Here is a 21101-nt window from a genome sequence, read left to right as displayed (position 1 = left end):
CAAAATGCTTACAAATTTTTGCATGATATTCTCTCATTCACTTGTACGTCTCTTATAGTTATTTCCTATATACTTTATGATACAAAAAGGCCAACCAGTAAACCAAGCCATGGTAATTATAAATCTGCAACCTATCAGACAGGAGAAGCAAACTTATCCATTGTATTTACTAAGGATTTAGTACAACTTAGCATGTCTGTTGCTGGCTCACATCTATCTCTTTTTCTGCAGGTTTGTCTTTAGAAAGGTGAGGGCATTGTTGGGTGGAAGGCTTCGTATAATGGCAGTGGGAGGAGCACCCCTGTCTCCAGACACACACAACTTTGTGAGAGCCAGTCTGGGAGTGCCAGTGCTTCAGGTGAGGCAAGGTGTTGTCTTGGAGAATCTGAGAGTTATTTTAGTTGTTTATGAATGAGAAAATGGTATTGAAAGGTATTAAAAATGGATTAATAAAATAAATGTAGGTTAATCTAAGAATTTAAAGTGTAAATAATTCAAATCTCATAATAAACTGTGTTCCTTTCAGGGTTATGGCTTAACAGAGACCTGTGGATGTGCCACCTTAATGGACCAATATGACTTAAGTGTGGGCAAGGTGGGTGCCCCCCTGCAAGTGTGTGACATCAAGCTGGTCAACTGGGAGGAAGGAAACTACAGGATCACTGACAAGCCATTCCCACGGGGAGAGATTGTGATTGGTAGGTTTAAGAAAATCATAGTTATATAGATGGTAGATTGCACAGAAATTACTCAATATTTAGTTATATATATTATATAAGTATAATGCAAAGAGTGCCTTGCATATCAAGTGTGAAATGGTCTTTTGAAACATGCAAGATTTGATGATGAAGGTACTTACACCAGCAGTTTGCTTGCTCCCTTGGTTCCAAAGCATTGCTGGATAATAATTTTGCACAAACAGCTTGGGTCATGCAATAGTAATTCAACAACAAACATATGACCCAGTAATATTGTAGCTGTATGTTTGTATACTGTGTATTTGGTATCTGCAGATAGTCTGGCATCACTCTATCATTTCTAATCTTTCCTCTCACAGTTTTTATCTATCTCTCTACACCTGTACCCTAAGTTTCCTTTCTGGTCTTTCTATTGCAGCAGTGGCAGATGGCCACTCTTGCATGATAGGACTTTTTCCTTTCACCTAGTAGAGACTTATATACTTGAGCTAGAAAAAACATGTATTTTTGTGCCCAAAAGTACAGAACAATGTAAGATACCTTTGTGAAAAAAATTACAAAGATTTGGGATGCCAGTATTTCCATGAACAATGATAAACCTGAGTCATTATTATCATGTTTGTCTTGTGTTACATTATAGGTTTACTGATAGCTGGGGCATATGCATACATGGCAGAAGGAATTAATATGTAGGCAGATAAATGAATGCTCAAAATTTCAAAATCCTCAGTGCAAGCTTTTTCCAGGTGGTGCAAACGTTGCTGTTGGTTACTACAAGAACCCAAAGAAAACTAAGGAAGACTTCTTTGAGAGTGATGGACGAAGATGGTTCAGGACGGGAGATGTTGGAGAAATTGGAGAAGATGGTTGCCTGAAAATCATTGGTATGTACAGAGGAGAGGAGAGCTATAGAGAAGGGCATACATAGTTTAGGATAATGGGTTATTTATACTAATATCACCATGTTTGCTACTATTATGTTAATTAACTCTGGCACACACAAGCCATGCTACTAAATATTTTGGAGTGATGAAAAAAGAACTTCAAAAGAAGAAACTAAATGGCTAGAACGAACAAAAATGGAGTGAAATGCTGTGGGTGTGAGAGGAAGAATCCCTGTGAAGTGTGACAGTGTTGGAATAATTGAGAGAGAGAGAGAGAGAGAGAGAGAGAGAGAGAGAGAGAGAGAGAGAGAGAGAGAGAGAGAGAGAGAGCAGTTTTTAAGGTAAATCAGACTAGATTACAACAATATTCTAAGTAAGAACTAAAGAAAAGATGTCTCCTCATCAGACACTGAGTGGTTGGTCACCGTAATTTAAAATTCTTTTGGGAATTTAACTTATCAGCTCTGTATACACAATAAAAAACTAACCACTTCAATTCTACTGTGAAATTTTTTAAACACTGTCATTTACTTCCACTTTACATATATATCTCTTGCACACAGTATTGAAACACATTTAGAAATTTTTAAGTTGGTCATTCTAATTAATACTGTATCATGTGCAAAAAGATTTGTAATAATTGTATTAGATGTAAGCTAACCTTCCATATGAGTAGAGGCTTCAGGCTCTGTCTGATGTATGCATTCCTAGTTGAACTCCATACAAACTAGTGAAGTACATGTAATATTCTCTTTACATTCTTCATTACGGGATTCACCTTTGCCTTACGCTTCAGATATCCAACCCCATCATCTTCAAGTACTCTTATTTTTACCTTTTAAAATCATTACAGTACTCCATCTCCTAGCTTTTCACATCAACACTAGGGAAGTTTGCTGATGCTACAAAAATTCTTATCTGTACAATTGGATTTTCAGACCGCAAGAAAGACCTGGTCAAGCTGCAGTTTGGGGAGTATGTATCCCTGGGGAAGGTTGAGGCAGAGCTGAAGGTGTGCCCCTCAGTGGAGAATATTTGTGTGTATGGTGACTCCAGCAAGAATAACATTGTAGCCATCATGTGCCCCATACAAAAGAATCTGGAGGATTTGGGACGGTCTCTTGGCAAGTTGGACCTGCGGCGGGAGAAGCTGTGTGTGGATGAAGATATAAACAGGGCTTTCCTGCAGGAATTGGTGGCCACTGGCAAGAAAGGTAAGAAGGGCCTATGTACCTATGCATGTGTGCGTTTACTTTGGAAGCTGACAAATATGATTGCGAAGTGAAAATCTCAGTAAAAAAATGGTGATAATGCAATCTTTGATGTACTGATGTAGTTTCACCTAATGTACAGAGAGCCAACAAGGTTATCATTATGATGTGTTGGGCAGCATATCACCCATATATGTAAACTCTGCACAATATTCACAGTGCAAAACTCATTGCAAGGGAGGTAGGAGAGTAAATAGTGAAGTTTTATGTAGAAAAGACACAACACAGCCAATAATCACCCATCTTCTCATACAATAAGATGTGGCATCTCAGTAAATATATCTATTGTGGCATCTCAGTAAATAAATCTATTTTGCCATTTCTTACATAACTTCTGACCAATATCCAAAATTTGTATTTTGCAGCCAAGTTAGAAAAGTTTGAGCTGCCGACTGCACTCTTTCTCTCCTCTGAGCTGTGGACGCCAGACACTGGCCTTGTCACTGCCGCCTTCAAGCTGAAGCGGAAGAGCATCCAAATAAAGTATCAGGATGCCATCAATCGTATGTATGCCTCCTAGAGGCCTCAGTGCGGCCCATGTGCTGGGCTGGGATGTGACAGCTGTCCCTCAGGGTCTTTGGGCTCCTTGCAGGTAATGACAAGACACGACGTGGAGTGCATTTGGTGTACTCTTAATCAACAGGAAGCTCTGCCAAAAATTAAATCTGTAAGTTTAGATTTTTTGTAACTTGAGTTTTGTAGTTTGCTGTTGGAAATGAACAAGTAAGACTTTCTTTTGCCAAAGTTGTATATATTTCTTTTATGAGATTGGTAAAGAGCTAGGCCTTTTATATGCCCCATTGCTGGTCTAAGAACATCTGTGATTCCTACAATTTTTTGGTCTGGGGGCATATTATGACCTTACCTGACAGTAAGGGTCACCTGTAAAATGTTGTGTTAATATTTTTACTTTTAACATGTCATTATGGAAATTTGCTGAATGTCTGGCCTTTATTTCGTTTAGCATCAGTGTTGATTATTGTTTGCTGTGTGACACTACGGCTGTCTAAAGGAAAAGAGGGTTACAGTGTTCCTATAAAGGAAAAGAGGGTTACAGTGTTCCAACTGATGTTTGTTCCTACTAGATGTGTCATGTTTGTGGCAGAGCTCAAATGTCTTGTCAAGTGTGCATTTCGGTGTGCCCACAATTTACTAGCTTCTTGTTTCATGAGTGGTTACTCTGTACTCACAAAAATAACTACCAAAGGCATTAATGTCCAGGTGTTTTTAGTCTATTGCAGATGCAGTGATCTAGAACCTAAATTGCACAAGTTATCATGTATGGAGGACTAGTGTTTTTGAAGATTGGACTTCCATTTCCTAAAATATCATAAACTTTGACTCAAACACTATGCTATGTCAAATACTGTAGCATGAACTTTTATTTCTCATTATGTGTATTTCTGTAGAGTTCCATCCAGTTTGGCATTTTATTATGCACATGTGATGGAGTTAACTATGACAACTTTCATTCATTACTTACATTCCTTACTTTTTTCAAATTTCATTATATTTTACTTTAGTTCCTTCTCTGAATCCCTTTGTAATGCCATCAAAGATATTTTATCACATACAGTTTTTATTAATGGATGGTCGTCACTAACTTTAGAGACTCAGCTTGCACAAAATCAAGACATACTCTAGTGAGAAGTAAAAATTGCCTGGTGTATTTATCATGTTAGAGTTGAACATTACAATAAAGATTAGTGAGAAGGCACTGCAGCACACTGAATTCCTCAGGTAGTGAATGCAAATTAATACAGTGGGTGTCTTAAAGTAACTTATTTTCAAGTAATGTTATGCTAGGAAATGTATCTGAGTAATGTACCATTTTGTTTGCAACAACTAACATTTGAAGAAGTTCCAAAGTCCATTATGATAAATTATTTCACTAGATGTCTGCAGAAATTTGAAGAGCCTCCTAAAATATGTTATCATCAAATATTTCACAGGATGTCTGCAGAGAATCTTATTGAATAATGAACTGCACTAGGTGTTAAGTCCCATAAAACTGAAAATATAAGAGCTGTATGAGCATGTATACACTACCATTGAAAGTTAGATGATAATTATCAGGTAATTCTTATGGAATTCAGTGTTAATATTTCATTCCATTAAAGAGCCATATTTTTTCTAGTCGAAAACTTCCTCATTTTATTTATATAATAAAACTATAAGGCAGGTTTTTTTTTTTTTTTTTTTTTTTTATGAAATCATAGTCTTACAATCTGTAAAGTTATTTGTTTGTTTTGCCTCCAGATATTGTAAATTTATGTAGTCTTGATGTTAATAATAATGGACCAAATATTCATCTGTTTGTAGTTTTATAGTGGATGGATTTTTGCAGACCATCTAGGGTGCCAGGGAAAATCTTGTGATTCACACATCAAAATTTAGCTTACATTAATCAATTGGCATCCACAGCATAGGTTTGACAGTGTGGAAGAGGTGTATTGCTCCTAGGCAGCTCTGTAGTATGTTATTGAACACACACATGCACACACAGCAACACATGTATCACTGTGTTTGAAATGTAACATACAAAAACTATAGAAGCCTGAAAATGGACTAGTTCTCTATTGTAGTAGCTATATATTTGAAGTTTTTATTTCAATAAATTCAACAAAACAAGAGAAATTTTTAGAAAATGCAATAAATATATATTTTGAAAGCTGAATATTCTTGTAAACAAAGTGTGGATCACTGCTTGGAGGTTGTTTATTGGCTACTAAAAGATGAATCATACATATCTAGCTTCCTCTGCTTGTATACACGTTTTTTAAATAACAAAAAAAAAAAAAAAAAAAAAAATGGAAGAATCTGATGATTAAATATGCATTGGTGAAACCCCTCGAACAGTTTTAACAGTCATTAGATCTTTATTTCAAACTTTAGAGATAGTTGGGAATTCATCTGTTAGGAAGTTTATATTCCCACAAAACATTCAGCTGAAGGAAAAAAAAAAAAGTCATTTGTATTTCTTTACAGGGAACTGAATAGGTTCAAAGATAGTTTGCATCACTCATTTTAATTTGTATGACTATTTACATACAGTTACTAGTCATAGTTTTTGTGAAAAATTTAGCTACTTGACTGTATGAAATGTGGCAGATTTCAAATCCTTAGTTGCACAGAATATTGAACTGGTCACTTTTAGATCTTCAGATGGACAGATCAGATGTTCATGCAAATCATGCATATTACATAGACAGATATTGAAGACATGATATTGACTAGAAATCTTGAGTGCTATATTATTAGATGACATTATGGTAAAAGTTACATGCACAACATTTAATGGTGATACATGATATTGACTACAAATCTTGAGTGCTATATTATTAGATGACATTATGGTAAAAGTTACATGCACAACATTTAATGGTGATACATATTAATGCTGCACAAAATCAGGGCAAGTAGTGAAGTAAAAGTGTAATGTCAAAACGCAGCTATGTGTTCTCTGTTCCCTTGACCAGAGCACATGCAATGCAGCCCTTTAAGACTGCATTATCAAGATTCATTTCATGTGTTTTCACATCATTCTCATTGTAGCATCTCATGAACATCATCAATTCCATTGTAACAATATCATTTCACTTGTAAGTACTGCCGTCATGGGCTGACATGCTACCCCAGTCCATATGGTGAGCCACTCTGGCCACCTGTTGACATCACACTGTGTATCCTGTTTAATGATGACCACAGCCACAACTAAATTGCTCTAACTTCTAGTTGATATTGGCTCATAGTTGCTTTTCTCTAGCACCTATTTATATGTCCCACAATGATTTGTAACATTTGTTAATGATATTTGCAAATAGTGTAAATCATTGAAAGTACTTATTTATAACTGGAATGTATGAATGTGACTTTAATATAACAAATACCTCTCACTAACAAATTCTCTCTCTCTCTCTCTCTCTCTCTCTCTCTCTCTCTCTCTCTCTCTCTCTCTCTCTCTCTCTCTCTCTCTCTCTCTCTCTCTCTCTCTCTCTCTCTCTCTCTCTCTTGTAAAGTAACTAGAAACCTATATCAATTGAAAGTTGTAGTGCAGTGTTCTGTTGTGTAGGAAATGGCATGATTGGTGGGAGCACAGTGTGATGTTACTGGGCTTGTTTGGCCCAGGCTGGCCTCATGGACCTTGATAAATTGTGACAATAACCTAGGATGCTTAAATCTTCTCCTAGTCTGGGCAAACAGTTTAAACAGTAAATGGTAATACAGCTTGGAGAAGGCAAGGTCAGCAGTGTAGATGAGAGACTGGATTTGTTAGTGTCTGCTGACATAATAACACTCGAGTGAAATGTCAGCTCACATTCACTGGTATAGATTTGGGCACACCAATTTTTGTGATGTTTTTGATGTTATGGGTATGTTGTGTAATTAAGAATATCTTTACTTTTTTTTTCAAGGAACTAAATGTATTTATTTTTACTCTTAGGTTGATACATCAAGGGCATTTTGTGTGCAAAGATTGGTCACTGGAGTGTAGGAGTGAGGTTTTATGGCCACTACCTCAGTACTCTGTGAGGCCATAGTATAAGACCCTCATACTAGAAGAAATTTGTAATGTTTGGATTATGCAAGTTTCTATGATTTCTTAATTGAAACTTTTGTGTAATCTAGTATTTTGTTTGGGGTACAGTCATCCTTGTAAGCATAACTGAAAGCAAGGTAGAATGTATAGTGAAATGGCTACCACCACTAGAGCAGCCAAATGCCTTATTAAAAAGATCTCAGGACTTGGAGTGTTGCTGTCTTGGATAGAATTGTCTAGAACATCTCAAAGTGAAGATCGTAGCATTAATGTACAAGTAAGCTTTTGTGTGCAAGATGACTAGCTAAGAATCACTTCTAGTCAGATATTGAAGAAAATAACTTATTGTTTGCCATTGTATATTTGTAATGGAGGTACATCTTCACCTTTTCTTCTGGCAGACATTACTGTTTGGAAAAGGAAGTGGTGTGATGCTGCCAGGATTCACTGAGCCCCAAACACTACTCTGTCCAATATCGTCAGGATCGTTACCAAAATGAAGGAATGTATATAATTCACTAATTGAACTCTAGTATTATTTTATGCTGGCCAAATGCTGGTCAGGACTGATTTTTAATTTGCAATAAAAATTGAGGTGTATTGAACGAGCCTTAGGAAGAAACAAATGTACATAATTTATATGTATTATTTTTGCATAATTGATAAACATTTATCATTAATAAATTTCATATGGTATACACATGATGGCTTTAATTGAAATACCTGGACTTATACTGTTGATATAGATCAGGGGTTCTTAACCGGGGGTATCCATACCCCTTGGGGGTATGGGAATCAAAGGCCGGGGGTCTGGGACTCGATTTCTGGGTACTGGTAGTTTCCCCCTCTGCCAGTGCGATGTAGTTTTTATGTAGGGACTAAAAACTTGCACATTTATGTTTTTTTTTTTTTTTTTTTTTTTTTTTTTGTATAATAGAACGGAACTATAAATTTCAGTAAAAAAATAATAAAATTATCAATAGTTATGTTTTTTTTCCTAGTAATCCGTATCTAAAGTACAGTAAATTCAAGCGATTGAAATACTAGTATCTGGAAGACATACTGGCAAATAATAGGATTGGTGATAATTATTTGAACAGTCAAGTGAAGGGGGTATGGGACCATATTCGACAATCCATTGGGGGTATGGAACCATCAAAAGGTTAAGAACCCCTGATATAGATAGAAGATTTAATGAACACGCTCTATATCCAATAATTATATCAGTGCACTGAAGGAACATGAATAAACGTCTAATAAGTCACATAATATTTGATACCATATATCTCGGCAATTACTGTATTTTTTCTCCATAATTCAATAGATAAGGCAATCAAATTATTTTCTACGAATCATATACTGTATAGTTCAGTATAACAATTCCATCGACCACTACCTAACCCCGCAGTGCACCAGAAAAACCTTTCACTTCAAACCATCTGTGTCACATTTCCTGCTTAACAGCGAAACTATTGAATGATGGATTCCTCGCCAGAATAGTTAAATGCGAAGCTTCTCTCCCCTTCCCACCGTCCTGGTTCACTGATTCTAATCCTTGGGTTCGAACACTTGCAGCCTCCAACTAAAGATGTATGAATACTGTTTACGTAAAAGATCTAAGAATCGAGTAATATGTGTACTGAAGAAACTAGTTAACGCTGAGTTAATCACATATTCCATTTCTTTAAGTCTGTCAACAAATTACCGAAAACTAGTCAAAATCATCTTCGGGAGCCTCTGAATATCACTCAGTCCTCTCTTTTAATGACTTCACGCATATGACAGATGTTGATATTAACATACGTACTTAATTATTTCCATTCATACGCACGTAACATAGAACAATGTAAAATGGGGACTTACATAACAAAGTTTTCGTCACTACCGCCGCACTTCCCTCCTCGGTAGTCGGCAGTGAACTGTGGCCGGCGCCGGTGAGTCTTGACCCACTTCCCTCACCATACTCTGCGCATGCGTGAAGTCAAACAGGAGTCCAGTTATCTATATACAATTAATTTACACAGCTCCTCATTATCGAACAGTCTGGTATCAATGGTCATTTTGTTGGAATACTGGCCAAATAAAACGAAATGTGTCGTCAAGGCAAGGCTGGACTTGTGAATGGCATCTTCTGTGGGTTTACATGCTTAGGTCTCGCTTGCCTTCTGTGACCTTATCATTTTAATCCCTGTGAACAACAATAACAACAACAATGATAGTCATAACAATAGCAACAGCAGCAATGATAATAATAATAATAATAATAATAATAATAATAATAATAATAATAATAATAATAATAATAATTCCGAATTTTCTTTATAATGGTAATTACTGAAATTCGTGTCAATATGAACATTTTATTTACATTAATACATGGTAACAAAATATATTCAAATGCAAAAAGAAAGAAGAAAAATAAAGAACATGATGATGCCTCACACTCAAAATATTGCAGACACGTTCCTGTGCACACGAAGCGCTAGGATTCACTCACGTGGACTCGAAGTATCCGTGACAGCACCCACGCCCCCCACCCTCCTCCCTGTCACGTGGCGGCGGTGGGCGTCTTAGCGTATTTCATAGATGTCTTTTTTTTTATTTGTTTTTATTTTCTTTGTTAGTCACTTTCATACAACTCAGCAACAATGTCGTTATGTTTTTGCTTCAGCTATTGTAGTGTCTTGTATGGGGGAGAGGAAGTATCGATGTATTTGTATGAATGATGTGGTGTAGTGTGTAGTTCTGATCATTATTGTACCTTTCGCGTCATTTCCCTTATAATATAGTCACTACCTTAACTGAGTATTACGCTGTTGTCTCCTTACGCTAACAAATTGGAGCACTACCGAAACTAGCGTGCCCCAAGGGGCCACTGAGCTCCCAGGCTGTAATGGCCGACATGAAAGTGCTATTCACCGAGCTGAAGAATTACAGGGTCGCGTTACGCACTGGTGTAGTCACGGGAGGGCGTTGCTTTACGTAAGGGATGGACCGGCCAAGGCTCGAGCTTCCTGACTCTGCCCTGCATATCCCTCTTGGAGAGACAGACAGACACGTAAACACTCATCCTGGAAACGTAGTCTGTGGTCACATTGGTCTTCACAAGCGCCAAGAATGAACGAGTATTTTGCGGGAAAGTGCATTGCTGCTTATCTATATCCGCTCTTCATGTTCATGGTGCCGCTGAGCACTGCACCGCGTGCATGCACCTAGCAAGTACGTCAAAATATGCGTGTGACGAGACGCAGCGCCAGGCTGTGGGTAGTCACTGTCAGTGGGGCAATATTTACAGAACAAGAAAATATTTATCATACATATTATATTACATGTGGGTAATCATCAACTGCTGGCACTGTGGCTGCCTGACAGCAATGAGAACAACCATTGTTTGTGAGTCATTCATCCAACTTTATGAGCTGAAAAATATAAAGGTTAATAATTTACACGATTAACAAACGCAAAGGTGAGTAGTGAGCAATGTATTCATGAACGTGTTCTTCCATACATACAGCAGGTCGTGCCTTACGCTGCACGTGAGGTGGCCGGCAGGGTCATCCCTTCACCCAAGTACTCCCTGCCATGAAGGCCCCTGCCTTACCCTGATCAATGGTGCCACTTGCTGAAAGCTTCTGCTTTAGTCACACACCCCAGTGCTACTGTTTTGTCATGAGGCGGCGAGTGGCGACCCTCATGACGGAAACATTCCCTTCTAATTCGCTGTGATGTTATATTGTTGTTATATTGACGACATTGTTTTGTAGCAAATGACACACATTTCCTTTTCCAATGAATAAAGCTATTGTTCATCTGCAAGGAGGATGTAACATAACTATTCATTACTTAAAACTGACAAATGCAGGATACATAAATAATACGGTTTTGTGTGGAAGCAGAGGCAGTGTTTCAGTCGTACGCTGTTTTTTTCTAGTACCGTTCTTTTCTTCCCTTCATCCTGCTCACTGCCGCTGACCCGCCACTTGTCCTCTGCTTCCCTCAATGCAAAGACACTTGGAGACATTCCACTGTCTCTGGATCCCAAATGATGATATGCTCTTCAAAATTTTACTGTAACACAGTTTCGAAATTTTAGTAATGCTTATTAAATTAGTTCCCGTTCTAGAAACACACACTCTCTCTCTCTCTCTCTCTCTCTCTCTCTCTCTTGGACATTACACATCTTTAGCAAACGAGTGGCGCGACCGTGGCTTGTTTTTGCTCATTTTACTGCTTTATTTTCTTGCCGGTTCGCACTCACTCAGCACCGGGTTGGGGGATTGAGACCAAACCACAGACACCTGCGCGTCTTTCCGCTATTCCGTCCTGTACTTCTTGACCCTGTTAGGCTTTTTACTGGCAATGAAGGCAATGATGGTGACGATCTGGCCGCACAGGTAGGCCGCCAGAAGGAACACAGCTGGGTAGAAGGCGCCTGGGAGGTTAGGTTCCTCCAGCCCCATGTATCGGAGTACCTGCGTGCCTTTCACCACCCCGCACGGCGCCTGAGGAAAGGAAGGGATGGGAATGATAAATAACGAGATAATAACATCTGGAAAAGTCATAGAGATCTTTTCAGTTTAATCTATGCAGGAATTTTTACAGTATTTTTTGAAACAGTTAGCGACACCTTCCATCGCACCATGGTTGCTTCACTGCTGCATATTAGTAGTGATCATCATTAGCTGACATATCTCGGCGCTTCATTTGTTACTGACAGTTATCTTCTTCTTAAAAAAAATAATCCTAAATTTCACCAGCCTGCCTCACCTTTCTCTGAATGGCAGAGAGCGAGTCCTGCAACACTGGGTTTCTATCACAAAGGAATTCCTCTGTGTTCTCAAATTCTTGCCGCTCCACCTCGTGCAGCAGCCAGCGCACAGGCGACCACCACAGTGTCGGCCACGCCCACAGGGAGATATCCTGCAAAAGGAATATTAGTAAAAAAGCGTGCACATGTTCTCTTACTCCTGTGAGCACTGCACAGTCCACTGCATGCGAAGCGCAGTCTAGTCTTCATTTAGAAACTCTTTCATGTTCCTCTATTGCTTCTCATTAAAGTATTGGTGTCCCCCTGCAATCCCTAATTCGTCATTATGATATCTTACTACCCTTCAAAATCTTGTAGCACTCCACGCCTCCTGCCGGCGGTCAGCGCCTCTCACTCATTCACCACTAACCTCTTTGATTCCGACTTAGAGGACATCCACACCACGACATTATCCATGTCAGTGTGTTCACAGCTACACATCACACATCAGCTGCTTGAGAGCAGTGAATATAGAAAGAGTCTAACCATGGAATGGAGAGTGAAGCCTGAGCCCAGCGTGGCCACTGTCAGGATGAAGCCGGTCGTCATTGCGGCGGCGTGTCTGGAGTCAAAGACACAGGCAGCGGCGATGGCGAGGGCACGGACGGCGTACAGGTAGAGGAGCATGTAACCCAGGTAGACGTAGAACTCCTCAGCGGTGGGGAAGCCCGCCATGGAGTATGCCGGTAGAATGTAGGCGAGGAAGATTCCGCCCGCCGCCAGGAAGCTGTAGCAGATCTGTGGTTGAAGGTAACATTGATAGCACGGGTCACTATTGTTTCTCCTCAATCTCTTTGCCCACCAAAATGTAAACAATTTATGATGTAAAATCCTGCAACACTCCAAAATACTTTAAACCTCATAACAAAATCTATCTCTATATATACTCGTTTACCAGGCCGGCAATTTTACACGGGTTGGCTCGGACAAGGCACCGTGCATTCGCATTCACACACACACAATCACACTCGTTGAAAAGGGATGTTCTCGTGGCCTGCCAAACTACAGCCGAGGAATCCAGGCACGCCACAGCTGACCACTCACATCCACAAGGCCAGACAGCATACGTGCAAAACATCCCACACAGTACCTTGGTCAGAATGTAGATGCCTTTGGAGTAGAGGCCGTCAGCCACGTCTCTCGCCACCGCCGGTTTGTCTCGCCACACCTCCGATATGGCCATGAGCAGCACAGGCCAGAGGGCGAGTGTGGCCATCACGTAGTGGAAGTTCGCCCTGTTGTTCACATTGTCCTGGTGTTGGTGCAGCGAGGAGCGGACGTCCCAGTACACGGCGCCGACCACCACAGACATGATGCCCGCCACCAGAGTCATGGCAAGCCAATTCATCATGTTGTACGGGAACTGGTAAATCATGGCGCGTCTGGAATGGTTGAAATATGAATTGATAACTTATCTAACACACGTTGTCACCTGCTGCTACATCCCATACCTTCCTTGCATTACATCACTATCCTTCACACTCGCGCGTCCACCACTTCTCGCGCACCACACCCACCCTGTCGCCTTGCATCACCCTCCTGGCAACTCACATCCACAGGCCGAGGAGCTGGAGGCAGAGATTCTCTTTCCGGACCTTAGGCGGGAGAGGGAGCGGCGGACCAGGATCACTGAGAGCCTCCTGACGTCGCCTAAATGTCTCAGCGAGCATCTCCACGCGTTGTGATGACTCCAGCCTCGCCTCAGCGCTCAGGTCGTCCAGAGTAACGAGGTCAACTGCAAGGGTGACGAAATGATTAGACAAGGTACTGTACATGACTACTTTCTATCTTCGCATACTTGTACATAAAGGCCCATATTCTGAGACTCTTCGCTCTCTCACCACGCCAAAGAGATGATTAACCGGATTCTCAAGAGTGTTTCTCCCGCTAATTAATGTAGAAGTCTCTTTATTCTGTCATTGAAACCTGCTTAAAAACCCGCGTCACTTCAACGAGGGCCTTTTGGATCTAGTGGAGGTGCAGCACGGAAGTATTTCAGAATATGGTCCAAATAAGCGGAAATAAAGAGCCTTTGATGCTATATATGGTATCTGCAGCGCCTAAACACACAAAAAAGAACAATTTGGGATAGCAAGTTCATTAATAAGAAACTGATATACATAAAAAGCTCCTTGATAAAGATGAACCACTTGGGCGACTGACTGACAGAAAATTTTAACACCTCATCAAGACCACCATGGTACGGCGCTTGGAAGAGAGAGGAGGCTGAATGTATAATGAGGAAACAAGTACTGACGGTAGTAGTCTGAGGGGTTCTTGTAGGCCGGGCACGGGTACTCGATGAATGCGAAGTAGGGCAACATCTCCCGCCGCCTACCGAAGTACATGAGGCGCCCAGTAGAAATGAGCGCCACGCGGGAAATCATCGTGAAGATTTCGTATGTCGGCGGCTGGATAGTAAGGATCTGCGGATGGAAGGAGGACGTCAGAGAGAGACAGAGAAAAGTGAGACCTGTGGGGAATTTTGAAAGGCAAGGAAGTAAGAAGTTTGGGAATATTGACGAATGATCATGAATATTTCGTATGTCGGCGGATGGACAGTCAGGCTCTGCGAGTGGAAGGAGGAGGTTAAAGAGAGAGAGATAGAAGAGAGTGAAACCTGTGGGGAACTTTAGAAAGGTAACAAGTTTGGGAATACTGACGAATGATAAAGGTATGGAGGATGAACACAGTCTCTCTCTCTCTCTCTCTCTCTCTCTCTCTCTCTCTCTCTCTCTCTCTCTCACCACTATCCTGCCGCGACACGCCCACTGCCGCAGGTACTCGACGAGGAAGAATGTGTCGAAGATGTCCATGCCACGGGTGGGTTGATCGAGGAGCACCACGTCAGTCTCTAGCAACAGGTGACACGCCACGTTGAGTCGCCGCCGCTCGCTCAGTGTCAGGTCCTTGACTCTCGTGTGGCACACCTGCTCCAGCCCGAGGTCGTTGATGAGGCCGTTGATCTGAGGGGCGAGAGCAAAGATGCTGGTGAGGAAAGGCTGTGCTGGTTATTGTTGATTATTTGAGAACTGGGGAAGAATTAGTTGATGAGTATTGACAAGAATGGAGAAGGAAGACGAGGAGGAGGAGAAGGAAAAGGAAAAGAAAAGGAGAAAAAGTGAGGAAGAGGAGAAACAAAAAGGAGGGAATAGAAAAGAAGGAAGATAAATAAAACTGTAATTGAGGAGGAAAAATGAGAGAGAAAGAAGGTAGAGAAGTAGAAGAAAGAGGAAGAGGAGAAGGAAGAGAGAATGGAAGGAGGCGGGACTGAAGTGACATCAAGACAGGTGAATGTGATTAGTGGTCAGGCGATTCGGAAGGAAGGAAGGAAGGAGGGAGTGTAAATGAACTGTAAACAACGACATCTGGTGAGGTACTCCGGCCACCATTACACATTACGCGTCAAGGCTCCCCTGCTGTAGTGTTCCCTCAGCCAACATCCTAACCCACTCCTTCCCTGCTCCTCCTTCCCTTCCCCTCACACACTCAAACATTCAAATGATATAAAGACTGGGTAAAGAAATGATATCTATAGACTTCCCTCTTTTCTTCCTTTTTCTCTCATAGATAATTCAAAAGGTGTAATTATCCTCGCAGTAACACGAAAAATATCCTGTTATTTATAGTGATTGCTTCTCTTCATCCTTTCCTCATAAAATTATATAAAAGATGCATAAAAAAAGTGGTATCTAATAACATGACCAAAGAGTGTACTATTATTTAAGTGTGAATGAAGGAGGGAAAGGAGGGAAGCCATAATAGATAACAAGCAACTCTTCCGGAACGATCCCCCTCGACAGTTCCTGCACGAGCACAGACGCGCCACTTTCGCCTGCCGGGAGTCGTATGCGTGGGTTGCGTAATGAGGCGGGATAATGGTGGGAATCTGGAGGCAACAGGTGACAGGTGCTCCGCTGAGGTCAGGAGGTGTGAGGATGGAAAATTTACCTGCATAAGACTAATTAGAGGCATGTTCTATTGGGGAAACTTTACCCTGGTATGAGAAATGCATGAAAAAGGAAAAGAAAAGCAGGAAACTGGTGAGGTGTTTTGAAAAGTGTTAATCCTGCAGCATCACACGCCGTTGCAGTTTAGTAGTATAAGTTTTCCAGATACACATACACACTTAATCTTTATCACCTAGTTTGTACTAATTGTTTCACCAGCCTGTATTTTCTTCGTTCTTCATTGCCTCTCTTGCTTCACTCACTCACTCACTCACTCACTCACTCACTCAATTTTCTCATACTCACCCTAGCCTTCACTTCCCTCACGCGCGTCACGTCGCCGGAAGAGCGGAAGAAGGAGTGAAGAAGGAGCGTCTGTCGAACACTCATGTCGGGGCAGAAGTTGACGTCTTGCTGCACGTAGGCTGAGCGCGCCGCCACCTGGGGATGAGAGGGCGGGGTGAGATGAGGGCAGGTGAAGCAAAGACCGAGTAGAATGAAGCACACTGCAGGTTACGTGAAATAACCGTAACCACAACAAGAACTGACTGTAACACTGGCGCACCCACCTTGGCGGGGCTGGTGTGGTTCCCGTTGAAGATAAAGTCTCCCCTAAGTCTTCCTCCCCATCTGGCGTGTCTGTTCGCCAGTGCATCCAGCAGACATGAACCCTCAGACTCTGCAGACAAGAAAAAAAAGAAAAAAAGGAACGTTAGGGACAAAAAACAAATGCGTTACGAATCGAATAAACCTTCCAGAATCACTGAGATGGAAATTATCATTACGCGAAGTCAAAAAAGTAAGTTATAATTAGAGGGAGTGAAGAGAGGATTAAAGAACACAGAAGAGGAGAAAGAAATGTAATTGGTGGAGACTCAAGCGTAACTATAGCGCCTTTCATCGAACTTTTCCTCTCCACTGCTATGAAAAAAAAAAGACGAGGAAAAAAAGACGTAAGATAAAAGTAGAATAACAATCCACGGAAAAAAAAAAAAGATTAAAAAGAACAAAGGAAGGACAAAATGAAGGAATAAACCATCACAACCGCCGCCACCACCACCACCACAATCACCACCCTTGCTGGCTGCCATCACATGCTTGGCTAACTCTCACCGTTCTCTCTCCGTAAGCTGCTTTTACCTCGTCCTCATAGCATCATAAACCCCCCTTCCCCACACACACATACAAGCTTTCCACGTTTTCCACCATCAAAACTCTTCTCCTTTCCTCTTCTGTATCCTATCCCAATCTTCCTCCTACCACCCCCTGTCATATAAATCTTACAAGCCTTCTCATCCACGGTCTCCCTGTTAACTCTCGCCTTTGTGTCCCCCATAATAACACTGCAAGCCGCTTCGTGACGCTGCAACTTTAATTTACTTCCCTTTGGTCAAGTTTACCTCAGTCCTTCCAATTCGCCAACCGATTATAAGCTGTGTTGTGTGTGTGAGAGAGAGAGAGAGAGAGAGAGAGAGAGAGAGAGAGAGAGAGAGAGAGAGAGAGAGAGAGAGAGAGAGAGAGAGTTAATGGTCCATGCGTTGATGAACTACAACTCTCTCTCTTCTCTCTTCTCTCTCTCTCTCTCTCTCTCTCTCCCGTAACATTATCCCACGCTAAGGCACAAAAACAACAGCAGTAACAACAACAACAACAAGAAAAAAGAAAAAAAAACTGAAACAACAGCAAAACATAAGAAAAGAAAATGTTAAACGAAAAATAATAATTGACCATAAAGTACAAAAAAAAAAAAAACGTTTCTTGACCCTGACCATGATATTCTCTCTCTCTCTCTCTCTCTCTCTCTCTCTCTCTCTCTGGATGCTGGTAAGATAACTGAGATTACACTACGGTGACGAAAGTAAACATAGACGAGGGATGAAAGAAGATGAAAGAAAATCAAACAAAACGCATGTGTGTGTGTGTGTGTGTGTGTGTGTAGGAGGATGACTTAAGCAAGTGTGGGAGAACCTGTACAAACTTGTGTGTGTGTGTGTGTGTGTGTGTGTGCCCTCAGTTTCCTTGTTTGACAGAGAGGGAGGGAAGGAAGGAGGGAGCAAAGGAAGGAGGGATGGATTGAGGGAGGGAGGGAGAAGGTCAGGGAGAAGAGAAGCTTTGGGTGTGACTGCGCAACCATTGGGTCTATTTTTTCTTTGTTTTTTAATCATCTCCTATTACTTATCTCCTTTTTTTCTTCTTTATTTCCTCTCATCCTTTCATATCTCACATTCATCACCATTTTCTGCGTTTTTTTCTTTTCTCATTCTCTTCATATCTCCCTGTCTTTCATTTTCTTGATATTTTCTGCCTTTTCCCTGTCGTTTTCTTTTTCCCCTTTCCTTTTCCTATCTTGCATTTTCTTACACCAATAAATTATTTAACATCTTCCTTTTTTCTTCTTATCTGTCTCCATTTTTCTATTTTCTCCTTAACTTTACGTTTCATATAAATCATCACCTTTTTTTTTGCCTCTTTTTTGCGCATTCTTCTCTTCCTCCTCCATTACGTTATTTCATCCCTGCCTTTTGGTTTCTTATAATCATCATGTTTTACTTCTTCTATTTCCGTTACTGTCACCATTCCTCTTCATTATGTTCTGTTTTTTTTTTTTCTCTCTCCCTGCTTCTCATTTCCATTATAATCACGAACATTTGTCTTCTTTCTCCCTCCCTTCCTCTTTTTATTTTTTTCACCACCGGCTATTTTTTCACTCCTTTTATCACACAATCAACTTACGTGAGGGTGTCCAGCCAGGTCCCCGCAACACACACACACGCACACACACACACACACCATTATAGCAATTATTTTTCCCTTCCTTCCTCATTCCACGAGTTTCCTTCCACCTCCTCTCTCGTCCCTGTCTTCCTTTCTCTTCAGCACGTTGCTTGCCCTGTCTTCCTCCGCCTCGCATCCCTTGTGGTTTTTTTTTTCCCCGGCCATTACCAGTGAAAACAAATACGTAAATGTGATGACGAAGGGGGAGATGAATGGATAATTAGTGCCTGGAACTCAGAGATTCATTTATGCAGTGACCATTGTTCCTCACACGCCTAAGACTGCCCGATCCTCTCTCTGTCCATCTATCTGTCTATCTATCTATCTATCTGTCTGTCTATCTACATCAAGATGAGGGTAACTGAGAGAGGCGGGTGACGGGAGAAGGAAAAGGAAGGAATGGGGAGTGGGTGGTTGTGGTGGGTAGGCATGACCGCGGGTTAGGGAGTCACTGACCTTCCCCTAGGCCACGGAGACGCCGAAAAAGCAGATTACTTCATGTATGAACAAGAAGGCAAGAACTGTGGGTGGGAGTGAACGAGTGGTAGAGGGTGTCAGTGGATGTGTGAGTGAAGGAGTGAAGGAGTGATTGAGAGTATCTGTACGTGAATGAGAGACAAGGTGAGAAAAGGGAAATTAACAATAACACTAATATAAAAACAACGTGTTTGTACCCTTATAGAAATAAAGTCTGTCTCGTAACATTCTGCAGGTACGGAGATGCTTTAATATACCGTCCGGCGGTGCTGAGTCAGGAGTGTTTCAAGGCTTGACCGCCAGAGGGCAAGCGAAGACATGATGCAGATGTCAAGCTTCCCGCTAAAATTCCACAGTCACTTTTTTCCTTTAGCTACCCGCGAATTCCTGCTGAGGGCGAGAGGAAATAAAAAAGGGAGAAGTAGCGGAGAGTAACTGAAGGAAATGTGGAGAGAAAGATTGAGAGAAAAAGAAGGGGGAGTGGATAAAAAGAGGAAACAAGCGAGGATGTGGGAGAGAGAGAGAGAGTAAACGAAAGAGAGTTTAGCGTCAGTCCATGTTGAATGTTTTTACGAGACCGCCAAACAAATATTGAAACATGTATGAGAGAGAGAGAGAGAGAGAGAGAGAGAGAGAGAGAGAGAGAGAGAGAGAGAGAGAGAGAGAGAGAGAGACCTTTACCATTTTCGTTCGTGACTAATAAAATCCCCTCCATTTACAATCCCGTCTAACACCTTCACCTGAGACGTTCCCCTCTGGCCTGGCCGCCCCTGTTTCTCACCTTACGCTCTTTCGCACCTTCTCTCCACTTCTCGTGGTCTATGTACTTTGCCTTCGAGTCTTCCTTCTCACGGTCCTTGCCTCTCTTGGGATCATATTCTGAAACACTTCCTCACCGCACCTCCACTACTCTCAAAAGACTCTGTTTGAAATTATATGGCTTTTTTAGTGTGTTTTTTTACGGTTCTAGTGACAGATTAACAAGATTTCCACATTATTAACAGGAGAAATACTCTTGAGAACCCGACTAATCTTCTCTGTGGTCTTTGGAAATAGTCGTGGTGAATATGGGCCTTTTTGGTGTCCACATCAGTTGCTCACAAGCGTCACTGTTTCTCACCGCTCGCGTCTCCAGGTTTAAATTCTGCCCCATTCTCTCACGGATACACGTCATTCCACCGATGCGGGAGTCACCGTGTGTGTGTCGTAGCGCAGGCCTCAACTGTACGAGTACGTGTTTACTGAGGCCTAATTCCCCGCGCGTCAGTCCGGAACGTGAGACAAACACAAGGTCCAGATGCCTTCCTGCTTCGTGCCGCTGCCTACTTTTCTACCCAACGAAACCTTCTCTTGGCCCTCCCTTTCCTGAGCCTTGTGAAGCTGTCTGCCACCGAGGCCACTACTGTTAAGGGTTTCTGTATCTAACTTGATTTTTTTCTCTTTTTAAATCAAAACCATGCTGTTTATATTTTTGTTAAAGTTAAGTGTATGACGTACTGCTTTGAAGCTTATTAAGTAAACAAGGTAAGTTACATTAATTTAACACGTAGTCGAGATAGAGAAACTGCTTCTTAAAGTAGTCGAGATAAGACGCAGAACTCATTGAGAATATCGTCCCTGGCTCAAGTCACATCTGAGAGCGGCGCAAGAAGTGTAGGAATATGAATGCCTACGTACACACACCAGATGGCCACGTGCA

At 41.4% G+C, this 21101-nt stretch overlaps 2 protein-coding genes and 1 long non-coding RNA gene across 8 annotated transcripts in view; 1 reads left to right on the top strand and 2 right to left on the bottom strand.

Annotated features, from left to right (window-relative positions):
* The window catches only part of LOC135110619 (fatty acid CoA ligase Acsl3-like), a 41982-nt gene extending 36458 nt beyond the window's left edge, over positions 1–5524 (top strand). For all 5 annotated transcript variants that reach the window (XM_064023140.1, XM_064023144.1, XM_064023141.1 and 2 more), the window contains exons 9-13: positions 232–358; positions 527–698; positions 1445–1582; positions 2521–2796; positions 3219–5524. In XM_064023140.1, the coding sequence (XP_063879210.1) occupies positions 232–358; positions 527–698; positions 1445–1582; positions 2521–2796; positions 3219–3373 (868 nt within the window). In that variant the 3' untranslated portion in view covers positions 3374–5524. The remainder of the gene's footprint in view (positions 1–231; positions 359–526; positions 699–1444; positions 1583–2520; positions 2797–3218) is intronic.
* LOC135110623 (uncharacterized) lies at positions 3467–9387 on the bottom strand. The gene is made up of 2 exons (XR_010273335.1): positions 9257–9387; positions 3467–3502 (listed from the first exon to the last, which is right to left on the bottom strand). It is a non-coding gene; the product is annotated as an uncharacterized LOC135110623 (long non-coding RNA).
* Positions 9388–9739: 352 nt separating this feature from the next.
* Positions 9740–21101, bottom strand: part of LOC135110617 (ATP-binding cassette sub-family G member 8-like) — a 73209-nt gene continuing 61847 nt past the window's right edge. For both annotated transcript variants that reach the window (XM_064023138.1, XM_064023139.1), the window contains 9 exons: positions 16720–16829; positions 16457–16591; positions 14948–15166; positions 14458–14626; positions 13752–13935; positions 13291–13582; positions 12687–12938; positions 12161–12313; positions 9740–11895 (listed from right to left, as the gene is read on the bottom strand). In XM_064023138.1, coding sequence (XP_063879208.1) covers positions 11707–11895; positions 12161–12313; positions 12687–12938; positions 13291–13582; positions 13752–13935; positions 14458–14626; positions 14948–15166; positions 16457–16591; positions 16720–16829 — 1703 coding nt within the window. In that variant the 3' untranslated portion in view covers positions 9740–11706. The remainder of the gene's footprint in view (positions 11896–12160; positions 12314–12686; positions 12939–13290; positions 13583–13751; positions 13936–14457; positions 14627–14947; positions 15167–16456; positions 16592–16719; positions 16830–21101) is intronic.

The sequence above is a fragment of the Scylla paramamosain genome, chromosome 20, assembly GCF_035594125.1.
Source record: "Scylla paramamosain isolate STU-SP2022 chromosome 20, ASM3559412v1, whole genome shotgun sequence".
Classification (NCBI taxonomy): domain Eukaryota; kingdom Metazoa; phylum Arthropoda; class Malacostraca; order Decapoda; family Portunidae; genus Scylla; species Scylla paramamosain.
Note: the sequence above shows the minus strand (reverse complement) of the source record. Positions and strands in the feature narration are given on the sequence as shown.